This window comes from Hyla sarda, chromosome 4 (assembly GCF_029499605.1).
Source record: "Hyla sarda isolate aHylSar1 chromosome 4, aHylSar1.hap1, whole genome shotgun sequence".
In the NCBI taxonomy this organism is placed as follows: Eukaryota; Metazoa; Chordata; class Amphibia; order Anura; family Hylidae; genus Hyla; species Hyla sarda.
The window spans coordinates 14,949,378-14,971,790 of record NC_079192.1 but is presented as its reverse complement, the minus strand read 5'-3'; the positions used below and the strand labels follow the sequence as shown (position 1 = coordinate 14,971,790).

Genomic DNA, 22,413 nt, shown 5'->3' with positions numbered 1-22,413 from the left:
ATAGGAACAGTATTATAGTAGTTATATTCTTATATATAGGAGCAGTATTATAGTAGTTATATTCTTGTATATAGGAGGCAGTATTACAGTAGTTATATTCTTGTATATAGGAGCAGTATTATAGTAGTTATATTCTTGTATATAGGAGCAGTATTATAGTAGTTATATTCTTGTATATAGGAGCAGTATTATTGTAGTTATATTCTTGTATATAGGAGGCAGTATTATAGTAGTTGTATTCTTGTATATAGGAGCAGTATTATAGTAGTTATATTCTTGTATATAGGAGCAGTATTATAGTAGTTATATTCTTGTATATATGAGCAGTATTATAGTAGTTATATTCTTGTATATAGGAGCAGTATTATTGTAGTTATATTCTTGTATATAGGAGGCAGTATTATAGTAGTTGTATTCTTGTATATAGGAGCAGTATTATAGTAGTTATATTCTTGTATATAGGAGCAGTATTATAGTAGTTATTTTCTTGTATATAGGGAGCAGTATTATAGTAGATACATGTAAAGAGCTTCATTACCTTGCAGGTCCTATGCCCTTCCCAATTTTTCAGTGCACCCCCCACATCCATTTGATCCAAGCTTGATATAACTGTACGGGAATCTTTATTGAATTCACACTGTACACCAGGTATAAAATATTTACAGATACCTCAAAAAATACATATGTACAAAATAGAAGAAAAATCAGTGTATACGGTAATGTGAGGTGCACCATGTCTATGGGACATTATGTCTGCTGTGCTCCTGTGTCTCATATAGTCCAGCCTGTTGCAAAACTACAATTCACAGCATGCCGGGACAGCCGAAGGCTGTCCAGGCATGCTGGGAGTTGTAGTTTTGCATCAGCTGGAGGCACCCTGGTTGAGAAACACTGCTGTTAGCCATCATCGCTGCTTCTGCCTCCTCCGCACCACCAGAGCTGCAGCGAGTTTTCTCCAGCCTTGACGGGTTTCGCTCTCTTTAGTGACTTCTTCAGGGAGTCATCTTCGCTCATCTCATCTTCCGACTCCGGGAATTTTCGCTGTCCTGACGCGGTGGCCAGGATGGGTAGAGATGGGTGAAGGCTGTAGTGGGGGGAAAAAAAAAATATAATAAAATTAATGAAAAATGTTATAAAAAATAAGTTACGCAATTTAAGCTCACGTTTGGCCTTCTCACCTGATGCCGTTCACGCAGTCTTTTTGCCCCTGGAACTGCAGTGTCGGTAACAATACGCCGTCCTCCGGCGGTGATAACATGTCCCATACAGACACCACCCCCTGCGTGTCCCCACTGAGAAGGTAGCGGCCGGAGCTATAAAAAAAAGGAGAGCGGAAGGTAGTAAACGCATCACATTATTGGTTACCGCCTAGCAGAACGGCGAATGGGGGTGGAGCCAGCACTCACCTTTCCATGTCAAAGTACATCCTCTGGTTGGTGGTGACGTTACGTCTCAGAGAGGTCAGAACCTGCCCGGGGTGACGGACGTCCCAGCACAAGATCTCAGGGTCCTGCAAGGGGGAACCACAGGCATTCAAATTGAGATCCCGCTCCTTTAAGATACGGCTACTGCTGCTGCATTAAAGGGCCAGTACACCTCTAGTCCGGAGCTTATAGTAGTACAGCAGTGTTATAGAAGATGGATATCGGTCACATGGGGATCTGCCAAAGTGAAGGTTTTTGCATATATCGTCACTGCCTGTCAGAGCTGGCTGATAACAGGCATGTCAGGAGGTGAGAGGTGACTGTAGGACAGGTGAATATAATGAATTGTTTTCTGTTATCAGCCATGTTAGGCTATGGAGACATGACTGTAGGACAGGGGAGAGGTGACTGTAGGATAAGTGAACACAATCTATTGTCCTCTGCCATCAGCCATGTCAGGCTGGGGAGAGGTGACTGTAGGACAGGTGAATAAAATGTATCGTTTTCTGCTATCAGCCATGTCAGGTGGGGAGAGGCGACTAAGATAAGTGAACACAATCAATTGTCCTCTGCTACCAGCCAGGTCAGGAGAGGTGACTGTAGGACAGGGGAGAGGTGACTGTAAGATAAGAGAACACAATCTATTGCCCTCTGCCATCAGCCATGTCAGGCTGGGGAGAGGTGAATGTAGGACAGGTGAGTATAGTCTATTGTTCTCAATTATCAGCCATGTCAGGAGGGGAGAGGTGACTGTAGGACAGGGGAGGGGTGGCTGTAAGATAAGTGAACATAATCTATTGTCCTCTGCTATCAGCCATGTCAGGAGAGGTGACTGTAGGACAGGGGAGGGGTGACTGTTAGCAGAGGACAATGGATTGTGTTCATTTATCTAACAGTCACCCCTCCCCTGTCCTACAGTCACCTCTCCCCTGTCCTACAGTCACCTCTCCCCTGTCCTACAGTCACCTCTCCTGACATGGCTGATAGCAGAGGACAATGGATTGTGTTCATTTATCTATCAGCCATGTCAGGATAGGTGACTGTAGGACAGAGGAGAGATGACTGTAGGACAGGGGAGAGGTGACTGTAGGACAGGGGAGAGGTGGCTGTAAGATAAGTGAACACAATCTATTGTCCTCTGCTATCAGCCATGTCAGGAGAGGTGACTGTAGGACAGGGGAGAGGTGACTGTAGGACAGGGGAGAGGTGGCTGTAAGATAAGTGAACACAATCTATTGTCCTCTGCTATCAGCTATGTCAGGAGAGGTGACTGTAGGACAGAGGAGAGGTGGCTGTAAGATAAGTGAACACAATCTATTGTCCTCTGCCATCAGCCATGTCAGGAGAGGTGACTGTAGGACAGGGGAGAGGTGACTGTAGGACAGGGGAGAGGTGACTGTAGGATAAGTAAATACTGTCAGTACCCCCTTCCCAAAGCCTTACCTGGCAAATAACAAGGAAAAAATAAACTGCATGCACCTGTCCTACAGTCAACATCTTGTCAGTGTCAGGATTACCCTGTCTGGGAGACCCCGCTATAGGCGGTAGGTAGCTGGATGGTCTATATACTGTCACCTCAGGTTTATCAATCATTTACCTTTCTGCCTCCGGAGAAGATGCAGCGGCCATCTGCAGAGAACAGCAGGTGGGTGACGCCTCCTATTGGGCCGTGCAGGACGGCCAGCGTCACCCCTTCCTCATAGGAGTAGAGGCCCAGACATCGGGAGTACGAGCCGCAGGCATACATGTCCTGATCCGGGCTGAAGGCCATGCACGAGATGATCCCCGGCTGACCCAGCTTCTTCTCTGCACAAGAACAGGAAAATCACCCCCATAGTCATAACACACGGATAACTGCATTGGTAATAGTTCTTAATATCTGTTTCTGAGAAAGATAGCGGAGAAGCAATATGGCTGCCCTCATAGCTCCCCCCACCCATAATTATAGGTGATGTCCCTGTTTCCTTGGGGTTGTCCCCTGAGGAAGCAGAATTGCCTTTCACTAATGCAAAACCATGAGGGATGTAAAATGGGCACTGTCGCTTTAAAAAACTTTAATGGTTCAAGAGAGAGTATACAGCGCTATGGGGAAGGTGGCCTTGAACTGGAACCATCAATTAAAGGGATTGTCCAGGCATAAGGAGAGGGAGGAGGTTAATATAAAATAATAAATTAACCCCTTAACGACATAGGACGTAAATGTCCGTCCTTGTGCCCTGGTACTTAAAGGACATCTGCAGCGTAATTAACACTTATCCCCTATCCACAAGATAGGGGATAAGTGTTTGATCGCGGGGGGGTCCCAACGCTGGGGCCCCCTGTGATCTCCTGTACGGGGCCGCGGCTCTCCCGTGCAGAGGGTGTGCCAGCCACAGCATGACATTGCAGCCGGCACCCCTCCTCCATACATCTCTATGGGAGAGGCGGGGAGGCAGTGTTCCTGCTTCCCTGTCTCCCCCATAGAACTGTATGGGGACGGGGAGGAGGCGGGGCGTCACCGCCGACCTCTAGGTCGACGCTACGCGCCTTCAGCGCCCCGTTAGGGATATCGAGGGGGGGGGGTCCCAGCGGTCGGACCCCCCGCGGTCAAACATTTATCGCCTATCTTGTAGATAGGGGATAAGTGTATATTGTGCTGCAGTTGTCCTTTAAGGCACCATGACGTACATTTACGTCCTGTACATGACCACGAGCACCGGAGTGATGCTCGTGTCATGAGCGGCAGGTCCCAGCAGCCAGGGACCCGCCGGCAATGGCAATCATCATCAATCACGCTGAGGTCCGCCATTAACCACGCACATCCCGTGATCAATACAGATCACGCGATGTGCGGCCACTAAAATGGATGATCGGATCACCCGAAGCGTTGCCGCAGGGATCCAATCATCTATAATGGTGGACGGAGGTCATGGCGCAAAAAATGAGCCCTCATACCGCCGCTTAAACGGAAAAGTGGAAAAGTTATAGGTCGTCAAAATAGCGGGGTTTTAAAACGCACTAATTTGGTTAAAAGGTTTGAGATTTTTTTTTAAGCGGTACAATAATAGAAAAGTGTATAATCACGGGTATCATATTAATCGTATTTGACCACAGAATAAAGAAAACATCTCATTTGTACTGTAAATTGTACGGCGTGAAAACAAAACCTTCAATTTCCCCAAATAGTATTTTTTTTAATTTCGCCGTACATTTTATGGTAAAAGGATGGATATCATTACGACAACTGGTCGCGCAAAAAACAAGCCTCATATGAAAATATATAAAAGAGTTATGATTTTTAGAAGGGGAGGAGGAAAAAAGGGAAATGCATAAATAAAATTGGCCTGGTCCTTAAAGGGGTAGTCCAGTGGTGAAAAACTTATCCCCTATCCTAAGGATAGGGGATAAGTTTGAGATCGCGGGGGGTCCGACCTCTGGGGCCCCCTGCGATCTCTCTGTACGGGGCCCCGGCTCTCCGCCGAGATAGCGGGTGTCGACCCCCGCACGAGGCGGCGGTAGACACGCCCCCTCAATACATCTCAATGGCAGAGCCGGAGATTGCCGAAGGCAGCGCTTCGGCTCTGCCATAGAGTTGTATTGAGGGGGCGTGTCGGCCGCCGCTTCGTGCGGAGGTCGACACGCCCCCTTCCCGCGGGCTGTCAGGGCTCCGTACAGGAGACCGCAGGGGGCCCCAGAGGTCGGACCCCCCGCGATCTGCAACTTATCCCCTATCCTTAAGATAGGGGATAAGTTGTAAACCACTGAATCACCACTGGACTACTCCTTTAAGGGGTTAAGAAAAAACATCCTAAGGCTGGGTTCACACCACGTTTCGTTAAATACAGTTCCCGTATATGGCTGGGAGGAGGGGGGCAGGGCTTAATCACGGCGCCCGCACTCAGCCGTATTCGGCAACCATATTTAATGTATGTCTATGAGCCGACCGGAGTGAACCGCAGCCTCCGGTCGACCACGTTTTTGCCTACGGTCGGGAAACCGCATACGGCCGAAAACAAAGCCGACCGGAGGCTGCGGTTCACTCCGGTCGGCTCATAGACATACATTAAATATGGTTGCCGAATACGGCTGAGTGCGGGCGCCGTGATTAAGCCCCGCCCCCCTCCTCCCAGCCGTATTCGGGAACCGTATTTAACGAAACGTGGTGTGAACCCAGCCTTCCCTTCCTCGCTCTCGTGCCGCTGGTGGTATAACAACATTGTTCTCCCTGCTCTCAATGTCATATGACTGTTCATCCAATCTGCGACTGTAAAGACGGGCAGAACGGGTGTATGACATCACGGCTCCGGACAGCGGGGTTGTGATACCGCCATTGTCATCACAGAAGCAAGGACGACAAAAGTGTTCTGCTTTATTTTACTTATTCTATTTTTTAGGACACTTCCCAGCTATGAAGGGCGCACGGCTGTGAATATACTCGTTATTATGTGTTATTTATATATGTATTATGTATATATGTCTTGTTATTTATATATGTATTATTATGTATATATGTGTTATTATGTATATATGTGTTATTATGTATATATGTGTTATTATGTATATGTATATATGTCTTGTTATTTATATATGTCTTGTTATGTATATATGTCTTGTTATGTATATATGTATTATTATGTATATATGTGTTATGTATATATGTATTGTTATTTTATATGTATTATGTATATATGTCTTGTTATTTATATGTATTATTATGTATATATGTCTTGTTATTTATATATGTGTTATGTATATATGTCTTGTTATGTATATATGTCTTGTTATTTATACATGTATATATGTGTTATTTATATATGTATTATGTATGTGTTGTGTTATTTATATATGTGTTATTATGTATATATGTATTATTATGTATATATGTTATGTATATATGTGTTATGTATATATGTGTTATATAAATAACACATACATATATAAATAACACATATATACTTAACACATATATACATAACACATATAGATAACACATATATACATAAAGCACATATATAAATAACACATATATACATAATAATGCATATATAAATAACACATATATACATAACATATATACATAACACATATATACATATATAAATAACACATATATACATAAAGCACATATATAAATAACACATATATACATAATGCATATATACATAACACATATATACATAATAATGCATATATACATAACACATATATACATAATAATGCATATATACATAACACATATATACATAACACATACATATATAAATAACACATAAATAACACATACATATGTATTGTTATGTATATGTGTTATGTATATATGTGTTATTTATATATGTGCTTTATGTATATATGTGTTATTTATATATGTATTATTATGTATATATGTGTTATGTATATATGTGTTATTATGTATATATGTATTATTATGTATATATGTGTTGTTATTTATATATGTATTATTATGTATATATATGTGTTATTAATATATGTGTGTTATTTATATATGTATGTGTTATGTATATATGTATTATTATGTATATATGTGTTGTTATGTATATATGTATTATTATGTATATATGTGTTGTTATGTATATATGTATTATGTATATATGTGTTGTTATTTATATATGTATTATTATGTATATATGTATTATTATGTATATATGTGTTGTTATTTATATATGTATTATTATGTATATATATGTGTTATTAATATATGTGTGTTATTTATATATGTATGTGTTATGTATATATGTATTATTATGTATATATGTGTTGTTATGTATATATGTATTATTATGTATATATGTGTTATGTATATATGTGTTGTTATGTATATATGTGTTGTTATGTATATATGTATTATGTATATATGTATTATTATGTATATATGTGTTATGTATATATGTATATATGTGTTGTTATTTATATATGTATTATTATGTATATATGTGTTATGTATATATGTGTTGTAATGTATATATGTGTTGTTATGTATATATGTGTTGTTATGTATATATGTATTATTATGTATATATGTGTTGTTATTTATATATGTATTATTATGTATATATGTGTTGTTATGTATATATGTATTATGTATATATGTATTATTATGTATATATGTGTTGTTATGTATATATGTATTATTATGTATATATGTGTTGTTATTTATATATGTATTATTATGTATATATGTGTTATGTATATATGTGTTGTAATGTATATATGTGTTGTTATGTATATATGTGTTGTTATGTATATATGTGTTGTTATGTATATATGTGTTGTTATGTATATATGTATTATTATGTATATATGTGTTGTTATTTATATATGTATTATTATGTATATATGTGTTGTTATTTATATGTGTATTATTATGTATATATGTGTTGTTAAGCAGTTATGTGCCTGTTGATGTGATGGTGGCAGCACCAGGTAAATTATGACACCAGGGGGCAGCGCTGGGTAGTGCTCAGACTGGTATTAGTGCTATGACTAGCCTATTAGTCTATTTGAGTTACCGTATTTTTCACCGTATAAGACGCACTTTTTCTTGGGGGAGAAAAGTTGGTGCGTCTTATACAGCAAATACACATTAAAACCCTGTCCTATCGCGGCGGTCCCTGCGGCCATCAACGGCCGGGACCCGCGGCTAATACGGGACATCACCGATTGCGGTGATGCCCTGTATTAACCCTTCTGAAGCGAAAGTGAAACTAACCCTGCTGCTCAGTCGGGCTGTTCGGGACCGCCGCGGCGTCCCGAACAGCTTACAGGACACCGGGAGGGACCTTACCTGCCTCCTCCGTGTCTGCTCCGTGCCGGGATCCCCTGCATGGCCAGCGCTCTCCTTTGTCGTCATCACTTCATCGCGCACGCCGTCCCGTCATCCAATAGGAGCGGCGTGCGTAGCAACGTGATGGCGGCGACAGACAGCGAGGATCCCGGGCAGCAGAGATGTTCCGGGGACGCGGAGACAGCGATTGAGGGCGACATCCAGGGCAGCGGTGACGGGTCCGAAGCGGCGGGGACACGCGAGTATTACCTCCTATACCAGTGGTCTTTAACCTGCGGACCTCCATATGTTGCAAAACTACAACTCCCAGCATGCCCGGACTGCCAACGGCTGTCCGGGCATGCTGGGAGTTGTAGTTTTACAACATCTGGAGGTCCGCAGGTTGAAGATCACTGTCCTATACTTTACATTGTATTTGGTTCAGAATCTTATTTTTTTTTAGATTTTCCTCCTTTAAAATTGGGTGCGTCTGATGGCGAAAAATACGGTATATTCTATTTGAATGGCCCTTAAAGGGGTATAGACATCTTATCCCCTATCCAAAGGATAGGGGATAAGATGTCTGATCGCGGGGGTCCTGAAGCTGGGACCCCCAGCGATCTCTCTGCAGCACCCGGCGAATGCTGGGTGCTGCAGGAGAGATCGCGGGGGGGTCCCAGCAGCATGACCCCCGTGAGCAGACATCTTATCCCCTATCCTTTGGATAGGGGATAAGATGTCTAGGGGCGGAGTACCCCTTTAATAAAAAAAAAATTATAAAAAGTTCAACTTCTTAAGGATATTTTATGTTGATTACTTGGGTGCCCGTTGGTTGAGACAGACACATATTCGGGCAATGTGTGTTCCCTGCCCAAGCCAGTGTTTCCCCAATCAGGGTGCCTCCAGCTGTTGCAAAACAGCACTTTTGCAACAGCTGGAGACACACTGTTTGGAAAACACTGGTATAATGGAAGGTGTAGTCATTGGAAAACTTTTCAGGAAAAGCTAGAACAGCCCGACAGAAGAGGACAACTCAAGGGCTAAGGGTTTTTCTTGAAATCGCGGCAACAATGACGCCAGTTTTAATGCCGTTTCAATTAAACCACATCACAAAAATTGTGAAGAGAGACTAAAAAAGGGTATGGCAGATTATAGGAGCTACAATCCTATCACAAGATGCTCCTCGCCCTCAAAACTTACGGAACGTGGGGCGACTCTCGCAGTCTCTTCCAGGCCGGGAAGTGTCAAATATGCGAACCATCTTATCGAAGCCGCAAAACAGGCGGGATCCATCCGGCGAGAAGCACAGCGAGTGAGCGGCGGTCAGCTCGTCCTGAGGAAGACAAGGGTGAAAAGGGGTAAGCTCCGCCTCCTGGAGGGTGTTCTCCCTACTCCCCTCCCGCAGGGTGACACATAGAGATGAGCGAACTTACAGTAAATTTGATTCGTCACGAACTTCTCGGCTCGGCAGTTGATGACTTTTCCTGCATAAATTAGTTCAGCTTTCAGGTGCTCCGGTGGGCTGGAAAAGGTGGATACAGTCCTAGGAGACTCTTTCCTAGGACTGTATCCACCTTTTCCAGCCCACCGGAGCACCAGAAAGCTGAACTAATTTACGCAGGATAAGTCATCAACTGCCGAGCCGAGAAGTTCGTGACGAATTGAATTTACTGTAAGTTCACTCATCTCTAGTGACACACTTACCAGATGGTTATAGGCTCGGTATGAAGCCTTGAGGTGCCCGGTGAAGGCGTCCCAGACATGTATGGGGTTGTCACGGCTGCTGCTGGCGACACTGCAGGAGACATTAATGTCAGTGTAATAGACGGTAGAAATTGTCACGCACATTGTGACAAACCCCCAGCTGTGTGAGCAAGACTTAAAGGGGCACTCCGCCCATAGACATCTTAAAGGGGTATTCCAGGCAAAACTATTATATTATATTATATTAATTATATTATATTATATTAATTATATTATATTAATTATATTATATTAATTATATTATATTAATTATATTATATTAATTATATTATATTATATTATATATATATTATATAATATAATTAATATAAATAATATAAATAATATATATATATATATATATATATATATATATATATCTCAACTGGCTCCGGAAAGTTAAACAGATTTGTAAATTACTTCTATTAAAAAAAAAATCTTAATCCTTCCAATAGTTATTAGCTTCTAAAGTTTTCTGTCTAACTGCTCAATGATGAGGTTACGTCCCGGGAGCTGTGCATGATGGGAAAATATCCCCATAGGAACTGCACAGCTCCCGGGACGTGAAACATCAGAGAGCAGTTAGACAGAAAACAACAACTCAACTTCAGAAGCTAATAATCCTTCCAATAGTTAAGATTTTTTAATAGAAGAAATTTACAAATCTGTTTAACTTTCCGGAGCCAGTTGATAAAAAAAAATAAATACATTTGGCCTGGAATACCCCTTTAAGCCCTATACAAAATGATAGGGGATAAGATGTCGGACCCACCCCGTGATCCCCCTGCGACGGAGGCTAGCGAGTTCACGGCCACGTCCCCTCGTGACGCCATGCCACACTCCCTCTATGCAAGTCTATGGGAGGGGGCATTGCGATGTCACACCCCCTCCTATAGACTTCCATTGAGAGGAGGAGTGGCGTCACTAGCTTCCGGCGCTGCATCGCTAGTCATCCGGCAAGTTTGCTCCGTGCACCGGATGTCTGGGGTGCCGCAGAAGAGATTGCGAGGGGTCCCAACGGCAGGACCCCCGCGATCAGACACATTATCCCCTATCATTTGGATAGGGGATAAGATGTCTAGGGGCGGAGTACCCCTTTAAGTGAAGACAGCTTTGCAGATGTATACAAAGGTGCATCATCACATGATGTCATATTCGGACAACGGTGGCACTACAAGCACTGGTGGGATTGGGACAGCGCTGGGTAGGGGTTAAGGGGGTAATCTAACCCTGACAAAAAGTACCTGATTTAGGGGGTCCATGTATTGCCTATAGCAGCAGCGGAGATACCAAAGTACATCGCTATGGGGTCTCCAGTGTTCCTATAGACCAATGATCTCCAACCTGCGGACCTCCAGATGTTGCAAAACTACAATTCCCAGCATGCCCGTATGGGCATGCTGGGAGTTGTAGTTTTGCAACATCTGGAGGTCCGCAGGTTGGAGACCACTGCTATAGACAATGCATGTGGCTCAAGCCAGCCCTCCACTCCATTAAGCATAGAGAATTGGGGGACCGCTTAGAGTCCGAGAGATCGCCCCCCCCCGAGCGATCATACACTTATCCCTATTGTGTGGGTAGAGGATACATTTTTAGGGCTGGAACACCCCTTTATAGGGGTTATCCAGGAAAAAAACTTTTTTATTTATCAACTGGCTCCAGAGAGTTTAACAGATTTGTAAATTACTTCTATTAAAAAATCTTAATCCTTTCAGTACTTATGAGCTGCTGAAGGTGAGTAGTTCTTTCTGTCTAAGTGCTCTCTGGCGACACCTGTCTCAGGAACAGTCCGGAGTAGAAGCAAATCCCCATAGTAAACCTCTTCTACTCTGCAGTTCCCGAGACAGACAGAGGTGTCAGCAGAGAGCACTATTGCCAGACAGAAAACAGCAACTCAACTTCAGCAGCTGATAATTATTGAAAGGATTAAGATTTTTTTTAATAGAAGTAATTATATTACTCCACATACAGACACTTACAAGCAGGAGTCCGGCTCACAGGAATTCATCAGGGGATACCAGCAATAATCGTATATGGTGTCTCCCTCCGACATCCGGAGAACTGGAGCCTGGAAGAGAAGAGAACAGTGAATGTACAAAGACAAAACCGAAAAGGTCCCGCCTACTGCAGGGTGATATATATATATAGAAGGGGCTGTGAGTCTCCTCCTCCTGAAGGGTGATATATATATAGAAGGGGCTGTGAGTCTCCTCCTCCTGAAGGGTGATGTATATAGAAGGATATATGAGTCTCCTCCTCCTGCAGGGTGATATATATATAGAAGGGGCTGTGAGTCTCCTCCTCCTGAAGGGTGATGTATATAGAAGGAGCTATGAGTCTCCTCCTCCTGCAGGGTGATATATATAGGAGGAGCTATGAGTCTCCTCCTCCTGCAGGGTGATATATATAGAAGGAGCTATGAGTCCCCTCCTCCTGCAGGGTGATATATATATATATATAGAAGGAGCTATGAGTCTCCTCCTCCTGCAGGGTAATATATATAGAAGGAGCTATGAGTCTCCTCCTCCTGCAGGGTGATATATATAGAAGGATATATGAGTTTCCTCCTCCTGCAAGGTGATATATATAGAAGGAGATATGAGTCTCCTCCTCCTGCAGGGTGATATATATAGAAGGAGCTATGAGTCTCCTCCTCCTGCAGGGTGATATATATATAGAAGGATCTATGAGTCTCCTCCTCCTGCAGGGTGATATATATAGAAGGATCTATGAGTCTCCTCCTCCTGCAGGGTGATATATATAGAAGGAGCTATGAGTCTCCTCCTCCTGCAGGGTGATATATATATATAGAAGGATATGAGTCTCCTCCTCCTGCAGGGTGATATATATAGAAGGAGCTATGAGTCTCCTCCTCCTGCAGGGTGATATATATAGAAGGATATATGAGTCTCCTCCTCCTGCAGGGTGATATATATAGAAGGAGCTATGAGTCTCCTCCTCCTGCAGGGTGATATATATAGAAGGGTATATGAGTCTCCTCCTCCTGCAGGGTGATATATATATAGAAGGATATATGAGTCTCCTCCCCCTGCAGGGTGATATATATAGAAGGAGCTATGAGTCTCCTCCTCCTGCAGGGTGATATATATAGAAGGAGCTATGAGTCCCCTCCTCCTGCAGGGTGATATATATATATATATAGAAGGAGCTATGAGTCTCCTCCTCCTGCAGGGTAATATATATAGAAGGAGCTATGAGTCTCCTCCTCCTGCAGGGTGATATATATAGAAGGATATATGAGTTTCCTCCTCCTGCAAGGTGATATATATAGAAGGAGATATGAGTCTCCTCCTCCTGCAGGGTGATATATATAGAAGGAGCTATGAGTCTCCTCCTCCTGCAGGGTGATATATATATAGAAGGATCTATGAGTCTCCTCCTCCTGCAGGGTGATATATATAGAAGGATCTATGAGTCTCCTCCTCCTGCAGGGTGATATATATAGAAGGAGCTATGAGTCTCCTCCTCCTGCAGGGTGATATATATAGAAGGAGCTATGAGTCTCCTCCTCCTGCAGGGTGATATATATAGAAGGATATATGAGTCTCCTCCTCCTGCAGGGTGATATATATATAGAAGGAGCTATGAGTCTCCTCCTCCTGCAGGGTGATATATATAGAAGGATATATGAGTCTCCTCCCCCTGCAGGGTGATATATATATAGAAGGATATATGAGTCTCCTCCTTCTGCAGGGTGATATTTATATATAGAAGGAGCTATGAGTCTCCTCCTCCTGCAGAGTGATATATATAGAAGGAGCTATGAGTCTCCTCCTCCTGCAGGGTGATATATATAGAAGGATATATGAGTCTCCTCCTCCTGCAGGGTGATATATATAGAAGGAGCTATGAGTCTCCTCCTCCTGCAGGGTGATATATATAGAAGGATATATGAGTCTCCTCCTCCTGCAGGGTGATATATATATAGAAGAAGCTATGAGTCTCCGCCTCCTGCAGGGTGATATAAATAGAAGGAGCTATGAGTCTCCTCCTCCTGCAGGGTGATATATATATATATATATATATATATATATATAGAAGGAGCTATGAGTCTCCTCCTCCTACAGGGTGATATATATAGAAGGAGCTATGACTCTCCTCCTCCTGCAGGGTGATATATATAGAAGGAGCTATGAGTCTCCTCCTCCTGCAGGGTGATATATATATAGAAGGATATATGAGTCTCCTCCCCCTGCAGGGTGATATATATAGAAGGATATGAGTCTCCTCCCCCTGTAGGGTGATATATATAGAAGGATATGAGTCTCCTCCCCCTGCAGGGTGATATATATATAGAAGGAGCTATGAGTCTCCTCCTCCTGCAGGGTGATATATATATATATATATATATATAGAAGGAGCTATGAGTCTCCTCCTATTGCAGGGTGATATATATAGAAGGAGCTATGAGTCTCCTCCCCCTGTAGGGTGATACATATAGAAGGATATGAGTCTCCTCCCCCTGTAGGGTGATATATATAGAAGGATATGAGTCTCCTCCTCCTGCAGGGTGATATATATAGAAGGATATGAGTCTCCTCCTCCTGCAGGGTGATATATATAGAAGGATATATGAGTCTCCTCCTCCTGCAGGGTGATATATATAGAAGGATATATGAGTCTCCTCCCCCTGTAGGGTGATACATATAGAAGGATATGAGTCTCCTCCCCCTGCAGGGTGATATATATAGAAGGATATGAGTCTCCTCCTCCTGTAGGGTGATATATATATAGAAGGATATATGAGTCTCCTCCCCCTGTAGGGTGATACATATAGAAGGAGCTATGAGTCTCCTCCTCCTGCAGGGTGATATATATAGAAGGAGCTATGAGTCTCCTCCCCCTGTAGGGTGATATATATAGAAGGATATATGAGTCTCCTCCCCCTGTAGGGTGATACGCACCATTTCCTGCAGCAGGTCCCATTCAGCAGAGTACAGCTCCGGGGGCAGGTTATAGATCCTCAGGATGTTGTCATCGCTGTTTGTTAATATACAGGATCCATCGGGAGCCCTGGGGGAAGAGAAAACAACAATATTTAACTTTATTTAAAAATAAACTATTAATAAAAATAAATGTCTCACTTTTCACCAGTCTCCACCTACCGGACTCCAACTTAACCTCATGAAGTCCGGTGGGTGGAGCAAAAAAAAAAAAAAAAAAAATGGTGACTGCCAGCATCTGTCCTACAGGTGGCGCTGACACAACAGAACCAGAATACCAACCACAGATCTACCACATACAGCCAGTAGGGGGCAGCACCAATAATATATTGATCCCAGAAGGGGCACTGTTTTAAATATTAACCCCTCTATGTTTGGATAGGGACTCACCACTTGCACCCTTTCAGGAAGTTCTCTGGGAAGCTGGTGTACTCTGCCCACGCACCAGTCAGTGCCCACGGCTGCCCGGAGAAGTCATATCGTGCTGGACTGTAAAAGAAGACAGGAGGGTCATTATGTTGTACAATGTATGTTTCCGGGACTGGGGATGTGACATCACGCCACGCCCCCTCCATTCATGTCTATGGGAGGGGGCGTGACGGCCGTCACGCCCCCGCCCATAGACATGAATGGAGGGGGCGTGACGTCACGCCAGTTTTTGCCCGGAATACCCCTTTAAACAAATGTGCGATTTACTCCTATTTAAAAATCTTAATCCTTCCAGTACTTAGCTGCTGTATGCTCCACAGGAAGTTCTTTTCCTTTTTGAATTTCCTTTCTGTCTGACCACAGTGCTCTCTCCTGACACCTCTGTCTATGTCAGGAACTGTCCAGAGTACAAGAAAATCACCATAGCAAACCTCTCCTTCTTTGGACAGTTCCTGATACGGACAGAGGTGTCAGCAGAGAGCACTGGGGTCAGACAGAAAGGAAATTCAAAAAGAAAAGAACTTCCTGTGGAGCATACAGCAGCTTATAAGTACTGGAAGGATTAAGATTTTTAAATAGAAGTAAATCGCACATTTGTTTAACTTTCTAGCATCAGCTGATTAAAAAAAAAAAAAAATTAATAATAGTTTTTCACCAGAGTACCCCTTTAACTTAGATTGGTCCCATCATGTGATCACTTTGTCATTATGGGGGATTAAGGGCAGAGTGATGGGAAACAAGGAGAAACAGAAAGTGACCGGGGCTGAAGACTTTCTGGATGTTTAGTATACACATAACACTTAATGGCATTCAGCAGTCAGGGAAAGCTGGGTGATATAAGTGGCAGCCATAGGGATGTCACTCAGCTTTCCTTGAAACACATATAGGCCAATGTGTCATCCAGGAAAGATGGGGGGGGTACAATACCTGTAGGCATCTTCTGGGGTCTCTGTGTCTTCTCCCACCCCCCGTGCATCGTCCTGGCATTCATCACATACCGGCTGGGGCTGATCAGGACAGGACTTCTTGGCTGGTGGGCCGAGACCCTCATCCTCCATGTTGGTCTCATCTGTGTCCTGGACATTGCTAAGGGGGGCATCACCAGCTACGTCCATGACAGTCACATGGCCTCCTGTCTGATCTTCATCCAATGCTCCAGCTTGGTCCTCAGTTATTACAGAGGGGGCCCCCACCAGCTCCTCAGCCATTACAGATGGGGCCCCCACCAGCTCCTCAGTCATTACAAATGGGGCCCTCTCCTGCTCCTCAGTCATTACAGATGGGGCCCCCACCAGCTCCTCAGCCATTACAGATGGGGCCCCCACCAGCTCCTCAGTCATTACAAATGGGGCCCTCTCCTGCTCCTCAGTCATTACAGATGGGGCCCCCACCAGCTCCTCAGCCATTACAGATGGGGCCCCCACCAGCTCCTCAGTCATTACAAATGGGGCCCTCTCCTGCTCCTCAGTCATTACAGATGGGGCCCCCTCCTGCTCCTCAGTCATTACAGATGGGGCCCCCACCAGCTCCTCAGCCATTACAGATGGGGCCCCCACCAGCTCCTCAGTCATTACAAATGGGGCCCTCTCCTGCTCCTCAGTCATTACAGATGGGGCCCCCTCCTGCTCCTCAGTCATTACAGATGGGGCCCCCACCAGCTCCTCAGCCATTACAGATGGGGCCCCCACCAGCTCCTCAGTCATTACAAATGGGGCCCTCTCCTGCTCCTCAGTCATTACAGATGGGGCCCCCTCCTGTTCCTCAGTCATTACAGATGGGGCCCCCTCCTGTTCCTCAGTCATTACAGATGGGGCCCCCACCAGCTCCTCAGTCATTACAGATGGGGCCCCCTCCTGTTCCTCAGTCATTACAGATGGGGCCCCCTCCTGTTTCTCAGTCATAGATGGGGCCCCCTCCTGTTTCTCAGTCATAGATGGGGCCCCCACCTGTTTCTCAGTCATAGATGGGGCCCCCACAAGTTCCTCAGTCATTATAGATGGGGCCCCCACAAGTTCCTCAGTCATTATAGATGGGGCCCCCACAAGATCCTCGGTCAATATAGATGGGGCCTCCACCAGCTCCTGCTCCGCCCTGTAAAGATGGCTTCCTTTCAGCACCGCGTCTTCTCCTGCCCGACATTCCTCCTCCACTCGTGTCTCCTCCATTTCACTGACTACGTCGGTCTCCGCGTGGTCCTCCATGCTGACAGTGACCTCCTCATCCACGATGACATCACCTGAGGCCACGACACACACAGGGTTAATAAACACTCAACATCATAAAGCTACGTACACACTGCGCTATTGTTACCATTCAGTCACAAATTTGAACACAAAGAATCTGAAATATTATAATATATATATATATATATATATATATATATATACATACACACACACACACATATATATAGATATATTTATCTAGAGGTCTGTATTTCACATGCTTTATCTTCATTTTATTTGGCACAAAGGGTTACGTGCAACACAAGCTCCTCGAATATATATATATATATATATATATATATATATATATATATATATATATATATATATATATATATATATATATATATATAGACAAAGAATAAGTCAGCCAGTACTTTAGTTGATACCAAACTATTATATGGACCTGGCCTACAGGTGCACGCTACTAGGCTAGATATACAGCAACAGAAGAATACAGCAGCACACTGCCAGCACAAGGATATAGGTGAAACATGAACATGCAGATAAAACATGGAGACTATACAGCTATGGTGTAATAGATGCCAATGTGAAACTATGAAATAGTGAGGCACTTAGCTCGCAAATTTGTCTCCACCGGCAGTCAAATAGCTTGGACCGTCCCACCGCGATAAGGTGGCCTCATTGGGACGGACCCTACACTGAATATGCCTCTGTGTGAACAGTTCAGTAAGCATGGCAGGATCTGGAACATCCAAGACACCTTATATACACACCTGATAGAGGTGGGTGGGGTGCAAGGCCAACATGGAGGTAGCTTGCTGTTGCTGTATATATATATATATATATATATATATATATATATATATATATAGTGTGAGCCCCAAGTTCCTATTTAATGTCAGTCACAAATTTGTTCGAGAAATGTGGTAAAAACATGACACAGTGATCACATTTCTGGAAAAATCACGGCAAAACCCGCTATGATAGCGCAAAATGTGAACAGGGCCGAAATTCCTTTCCCTCTAAACACAGACCTGTAAGTGCCTCCTGTACCATCAGGGGGAGCTATAAAACGACAAATAATAATTAAAAATACTTTGTTGCCCATGGCAACCGATCACAGCCCAGCAGAATAGAAAATGAAAGCTGCGCAGTGATTGGTTGCTACGGGCAACGTTTTTTTTTCTAGTTTGTTTCATAAATCGCCCCAGTGTGTTTATATTCGCAATTGTGACAAGACTTGTCACAGCTGAGGGGTTGTTGCAGTTGTCGTCAGCTCCACCCCGATCCCCCCCCCCCCCCCCATTTTTCACAGTTTTTTGCAGTTTTGTGGCATTTTTATCTTCAGACTGTGAGAAACAAAATTGTGTGTATTAGTATAGGTGTTTTTTTTTTTTTTGCCATTTTGTTTAATCACAAGTCATGTGATTCTTTCATCACGTGACTTGAAGAATTTGGGGAACGGGAGGGACATGCCAATATTTGAATATTTCCCGGAAAAAAAAAAAAAATTTAAAAAAAAAACATACCCCCAAATCTTAGAAAACTGCCCCTGGACCTAAAAATGCTATTAACGATGTAAAAAGATAAAAAAAATAAAAAACAAACGCCATTTAGAAAAACCAGAAGCCTAAAAACACCATGAATAAAAAAAACAAAAAAAATTATATTATAATAAAATATATATAATAATAATAAAATATATATATATATATATATATATATATATATATATATATATATATATTCCAAGCTAGCATCCGACTATGGTATTTTTGACTCATGACCCAAAAAAATGCTAAAATTGGGTTTTTATTTTATTTTTTGTAAAATAAAAAATGCCAAGAGTAATCTAGGCCTTATGTTTCCATTCTCAAGACCTCCCCTTGCTGTAAGTGAATGGAAACACCCAGTTCTAGTGAAGGCAGCTGAGGGTTAGCTTCAATATGTCAGTGCTTAACTGCTCCTATCTACACTGGTACATTGTAACAAGCCTTCAGCTGCGCCAGCAGAGGTTTTTAGTCACCTTCACCTCCTTCAAAGCCTCTGCTTGCTGTCAGTGAATGGAAACGTCCAGTTCTAGTGAAGTCAGCTGAGGGTTAGCTTCAATATGTCAGTGCTTAACTGCTCGTCTCTACACTGGTACATTGTAACGAGCCTTCAGCTGTGTCAGCGCAGGTTGTTAGTCACGTTCACCTCCTTCAAAGCCTCTGCTTGCTGTCTGTGAATAGAAACAATCTTGTTCCGTGACAGGATTTCAGCCTTTAGGTTTGTGTGTTAGTCCAGTGCACGGCTGACAAGTCGTCACACTGTGTCGGAGTAGTGATCACTATCCTGACTTAGTCCTGTTGGACGTCGTTACAATGTGTCAGTGTAGGTTGGAGATCAGAGGATTTTTTACACCCCCCCCCCTCTCATCTATGGCACTCCAGCTGTTGCAAAACTACAACTCCCAGCATGCCCGGACAGCCGTTGGCTGTCCGGGCATGCTGGGAGTTATAGTTTTGCAACAGCTGGAGCCACACAGGCTGAACTCCTACGTTCTATGAGCTATGTTCTGTACTCCAGACTGAGATCTCCAACCTACACTGACACACTGTAACGAAATGCAGCTCTGCAAAAGAGGACCAAGTCTGGGCAGCCTCTACATACTAAATAAGTACAAGTCCATTCACGGGAACCTTTTTTGTTCACATTGAGAAGCTCAACAAAGTCATCACCTAATGCTTCTTCTCACAGCTGAGTTTTCGTTACAATGTCCAAGTGTTGTATGCAGAGCAGAAACAACAAAGTCGCACTACAGGGCGCCATAACGTGTAAATATAGACGGATACGCAACGCAGCCATATGGAGGATCAGTTACCTTGTCAACATCCATGTGCGGTGCCAGCTTGGACAGCGCGCCGGCGACACTTCCGCCCACCAAAGTCAACGCACCAATCAGCGCTCGGGACACAAGAAAGGGTAGGATAACACAGCGTCCAATAGGAACGCGCGGTGTTCCTACAACAGCCAATATATTGGAAGGAGGTGGTGACTGACTGCGCGAGGCGATGGGCGGGAAAAGAAACAGCCAATGAAATGGCGAAGTGAAGAAAAAAAAAAAGCTACTACGCTGTTCTCGTCTTAAACCGGATGTTGCCAGATAGCGCGGGATAATGTCCGGTGGCCATGTTTGTTTAGGGAAGGGATTTTTTTTTTTTTTTTATGTGGTATGGTAAGACCTTTAGAGGAGGAGGAGTCTGTCACGTGTTTCAGTGTATCTAATCCTGTCACGTGTGATAATGTTTAGTGTATCTAAATGTGTCATGTGGGAAACATTCCTGTGTATCTAAGTCTACTGTCCAGTGTATATAACTGACTGATGTCAAAGTGTTCAGGGTATCTAAACTTGTCTGGTGTATCTACTACTGTCACATGTGAAACAAATGTATCTAGTTTGAAACAGTCTGTTGTATCTAAACCTTTCATGTGTAATACGGTCTAGTGTATCTAAACCTGACGTGTAATACTGTCAAGTGTATCTAAACCTGACGTGTGATACTGGCCAGTGTATGTAAACCTTTCATGTGTAATACGGTCTGATGTATCTATACCTGACGTGTGATACTGGCCAGTGTATCTAAACCTTTCATGTGTAATACGGTCTGATGTATCTAAACCTGACGTGTGATACTGGCCAGTGTATGTAAACCTGACGTGTGATACTGGCCAGTGTATCTAAACCTGACGTGTGATACTGGCCAGTGTATCTAAACCTTTCATGTGTAATACGGTCTAATGTATCTATACCTGACGTGTTATACTGGCCAGTGTATCTATACCTGACGTGTGATACTGGCCAGTGTATCTATACCTGACGTGTGATACTGGCCAGTGTATGTAAACCTGACGTGTGATACTGGCCAGTGTATCTAAACCTGACGTGTGATACTGGCCAGTGTATGTAAACCTGACGTGTGATACTGGCCAGTGTATCTAAACCTGACGTGTGATACTGGCCAGTGTATCTAAACCTGACGTGTGATATTGGTCAGTGTATCTAAACCTGACGTGTGATACTGGCCAGTGTATCTAAACCTGACGTGTGATATTGGCCAGTGTATCTAAACCTTTCATGTGTAATACGGTCTAATAGATCTATACCTTACGTGTGATACTGGCCAGTGTATCTAAACCTGACGTATGATACTGTTGTGTCTAGCTAAGACTATAATTATATTGCTCGGTGTATCAGGGCCTATCGTGTGATACTGTCCACTGTATCTAAGCCTATTGTGTGTGATAGTCTTCAATGCACTAAGCAGTGTCATTTCTAGTATCTAAGCCTGTGAGTTGTGATACTTTACAATGTAGCTAAGCTAGTGTGACCACATTTCCTAACTGCCATTCAGGGACACTTACTTTCACAAGTGCATTTCGTCAAACTTATACGTGAGACTGGTATTGGGCAATATATGTGGAGGCACAGGACAGCCCCCCCCCCCCCCTGACATATGTCCCTGACTTATAATGCCCCCTGACATGTGCCCCTCACATATAATGCTCCGTGTCCTGTGCCCCTCACATATAATGCTCCGTGTCCTGTGCCCCTCACATATAATGCCCCCTGAGGGAGCAGGACAGGGGGCATTATATGTGAGGGGCACAGGACATGGGGTATTATATATGAGAGGCACAGGACATGGGGTATTATATATGAGAGGCACAGGACATGGGGTATTATATATGAGAGGCACAGGACAGGGGGTATTATATGTGAGGGGCACAGGACATGGTGTATTATATATGAGAGGCACAGGACAGGGGGTATTATATGTGAGGGGCACAGGACATGGGGTATTATATATGAGAGGCACAGGACATGGGGTATTATATATGAAGGGCACAGGACATGGGGCATT

General features: G+C 43.5%; 1 protein-coding gene across 3 annotated transcripts; it reads right to left on the bottom strand.

The window, feature by feature from the left end:
- Nucleotides 1-612: 612 nt before the first annotated feature.
- WRAP53 (WD repeat containing antisense to TP53) lies at nucleotides 613-20,522 on the bottom strand. Of its 3 annotated transcripts, none has more exons than XM_056569068.1 (11): nucleotides 20,373-20,522; nucleotides 16,248-17,556; nucleotides 15,282-15,380; nucleotides 14,853-14,961; nucleotides 11,907-11,995; nucleotides 9,889-9,979; nucleotides 9,385-9,517; nucleotides 3,022-3,230; nucleotides 1,407-1,510; nucleotides 1,179-1,313; nucleotides 613-1,084 (listed from the first exon to the last, which is right to left on the bottom strand). In XM_056569068.1, exons 2-11 carry the CDS (start codon nucleotides 17,519-17,521, stop codon nucleotides 898-900), a joined length of 2,430 nt encoding a protein of 809 aa, XP_056425043.1. In that variant the 5' UTR covers nucleotides 17,522-17,556; nucleotides 20,373-20,522; the 3' UTR covers nucleotides 613-897. The 3 variants fall into 3 exon arrangements, with proteins under 3 accessions (XP_056425043.1, XP_056425044.1, XP_056425042.1); XM_056569069.1 differs by lacking the exon at nucleotides 20,373-20,522 and adding an exon at nucleotides 20,230-20,362; XM_056569067.1 differs by lacking the exon at nucleotides 20,373-20,522 and adding an exon at nucleotides 18,544-18,582.
- Between the last annotated feature and the right edge of the window lie 1,891 nt (nucleotides 20,523-22,413).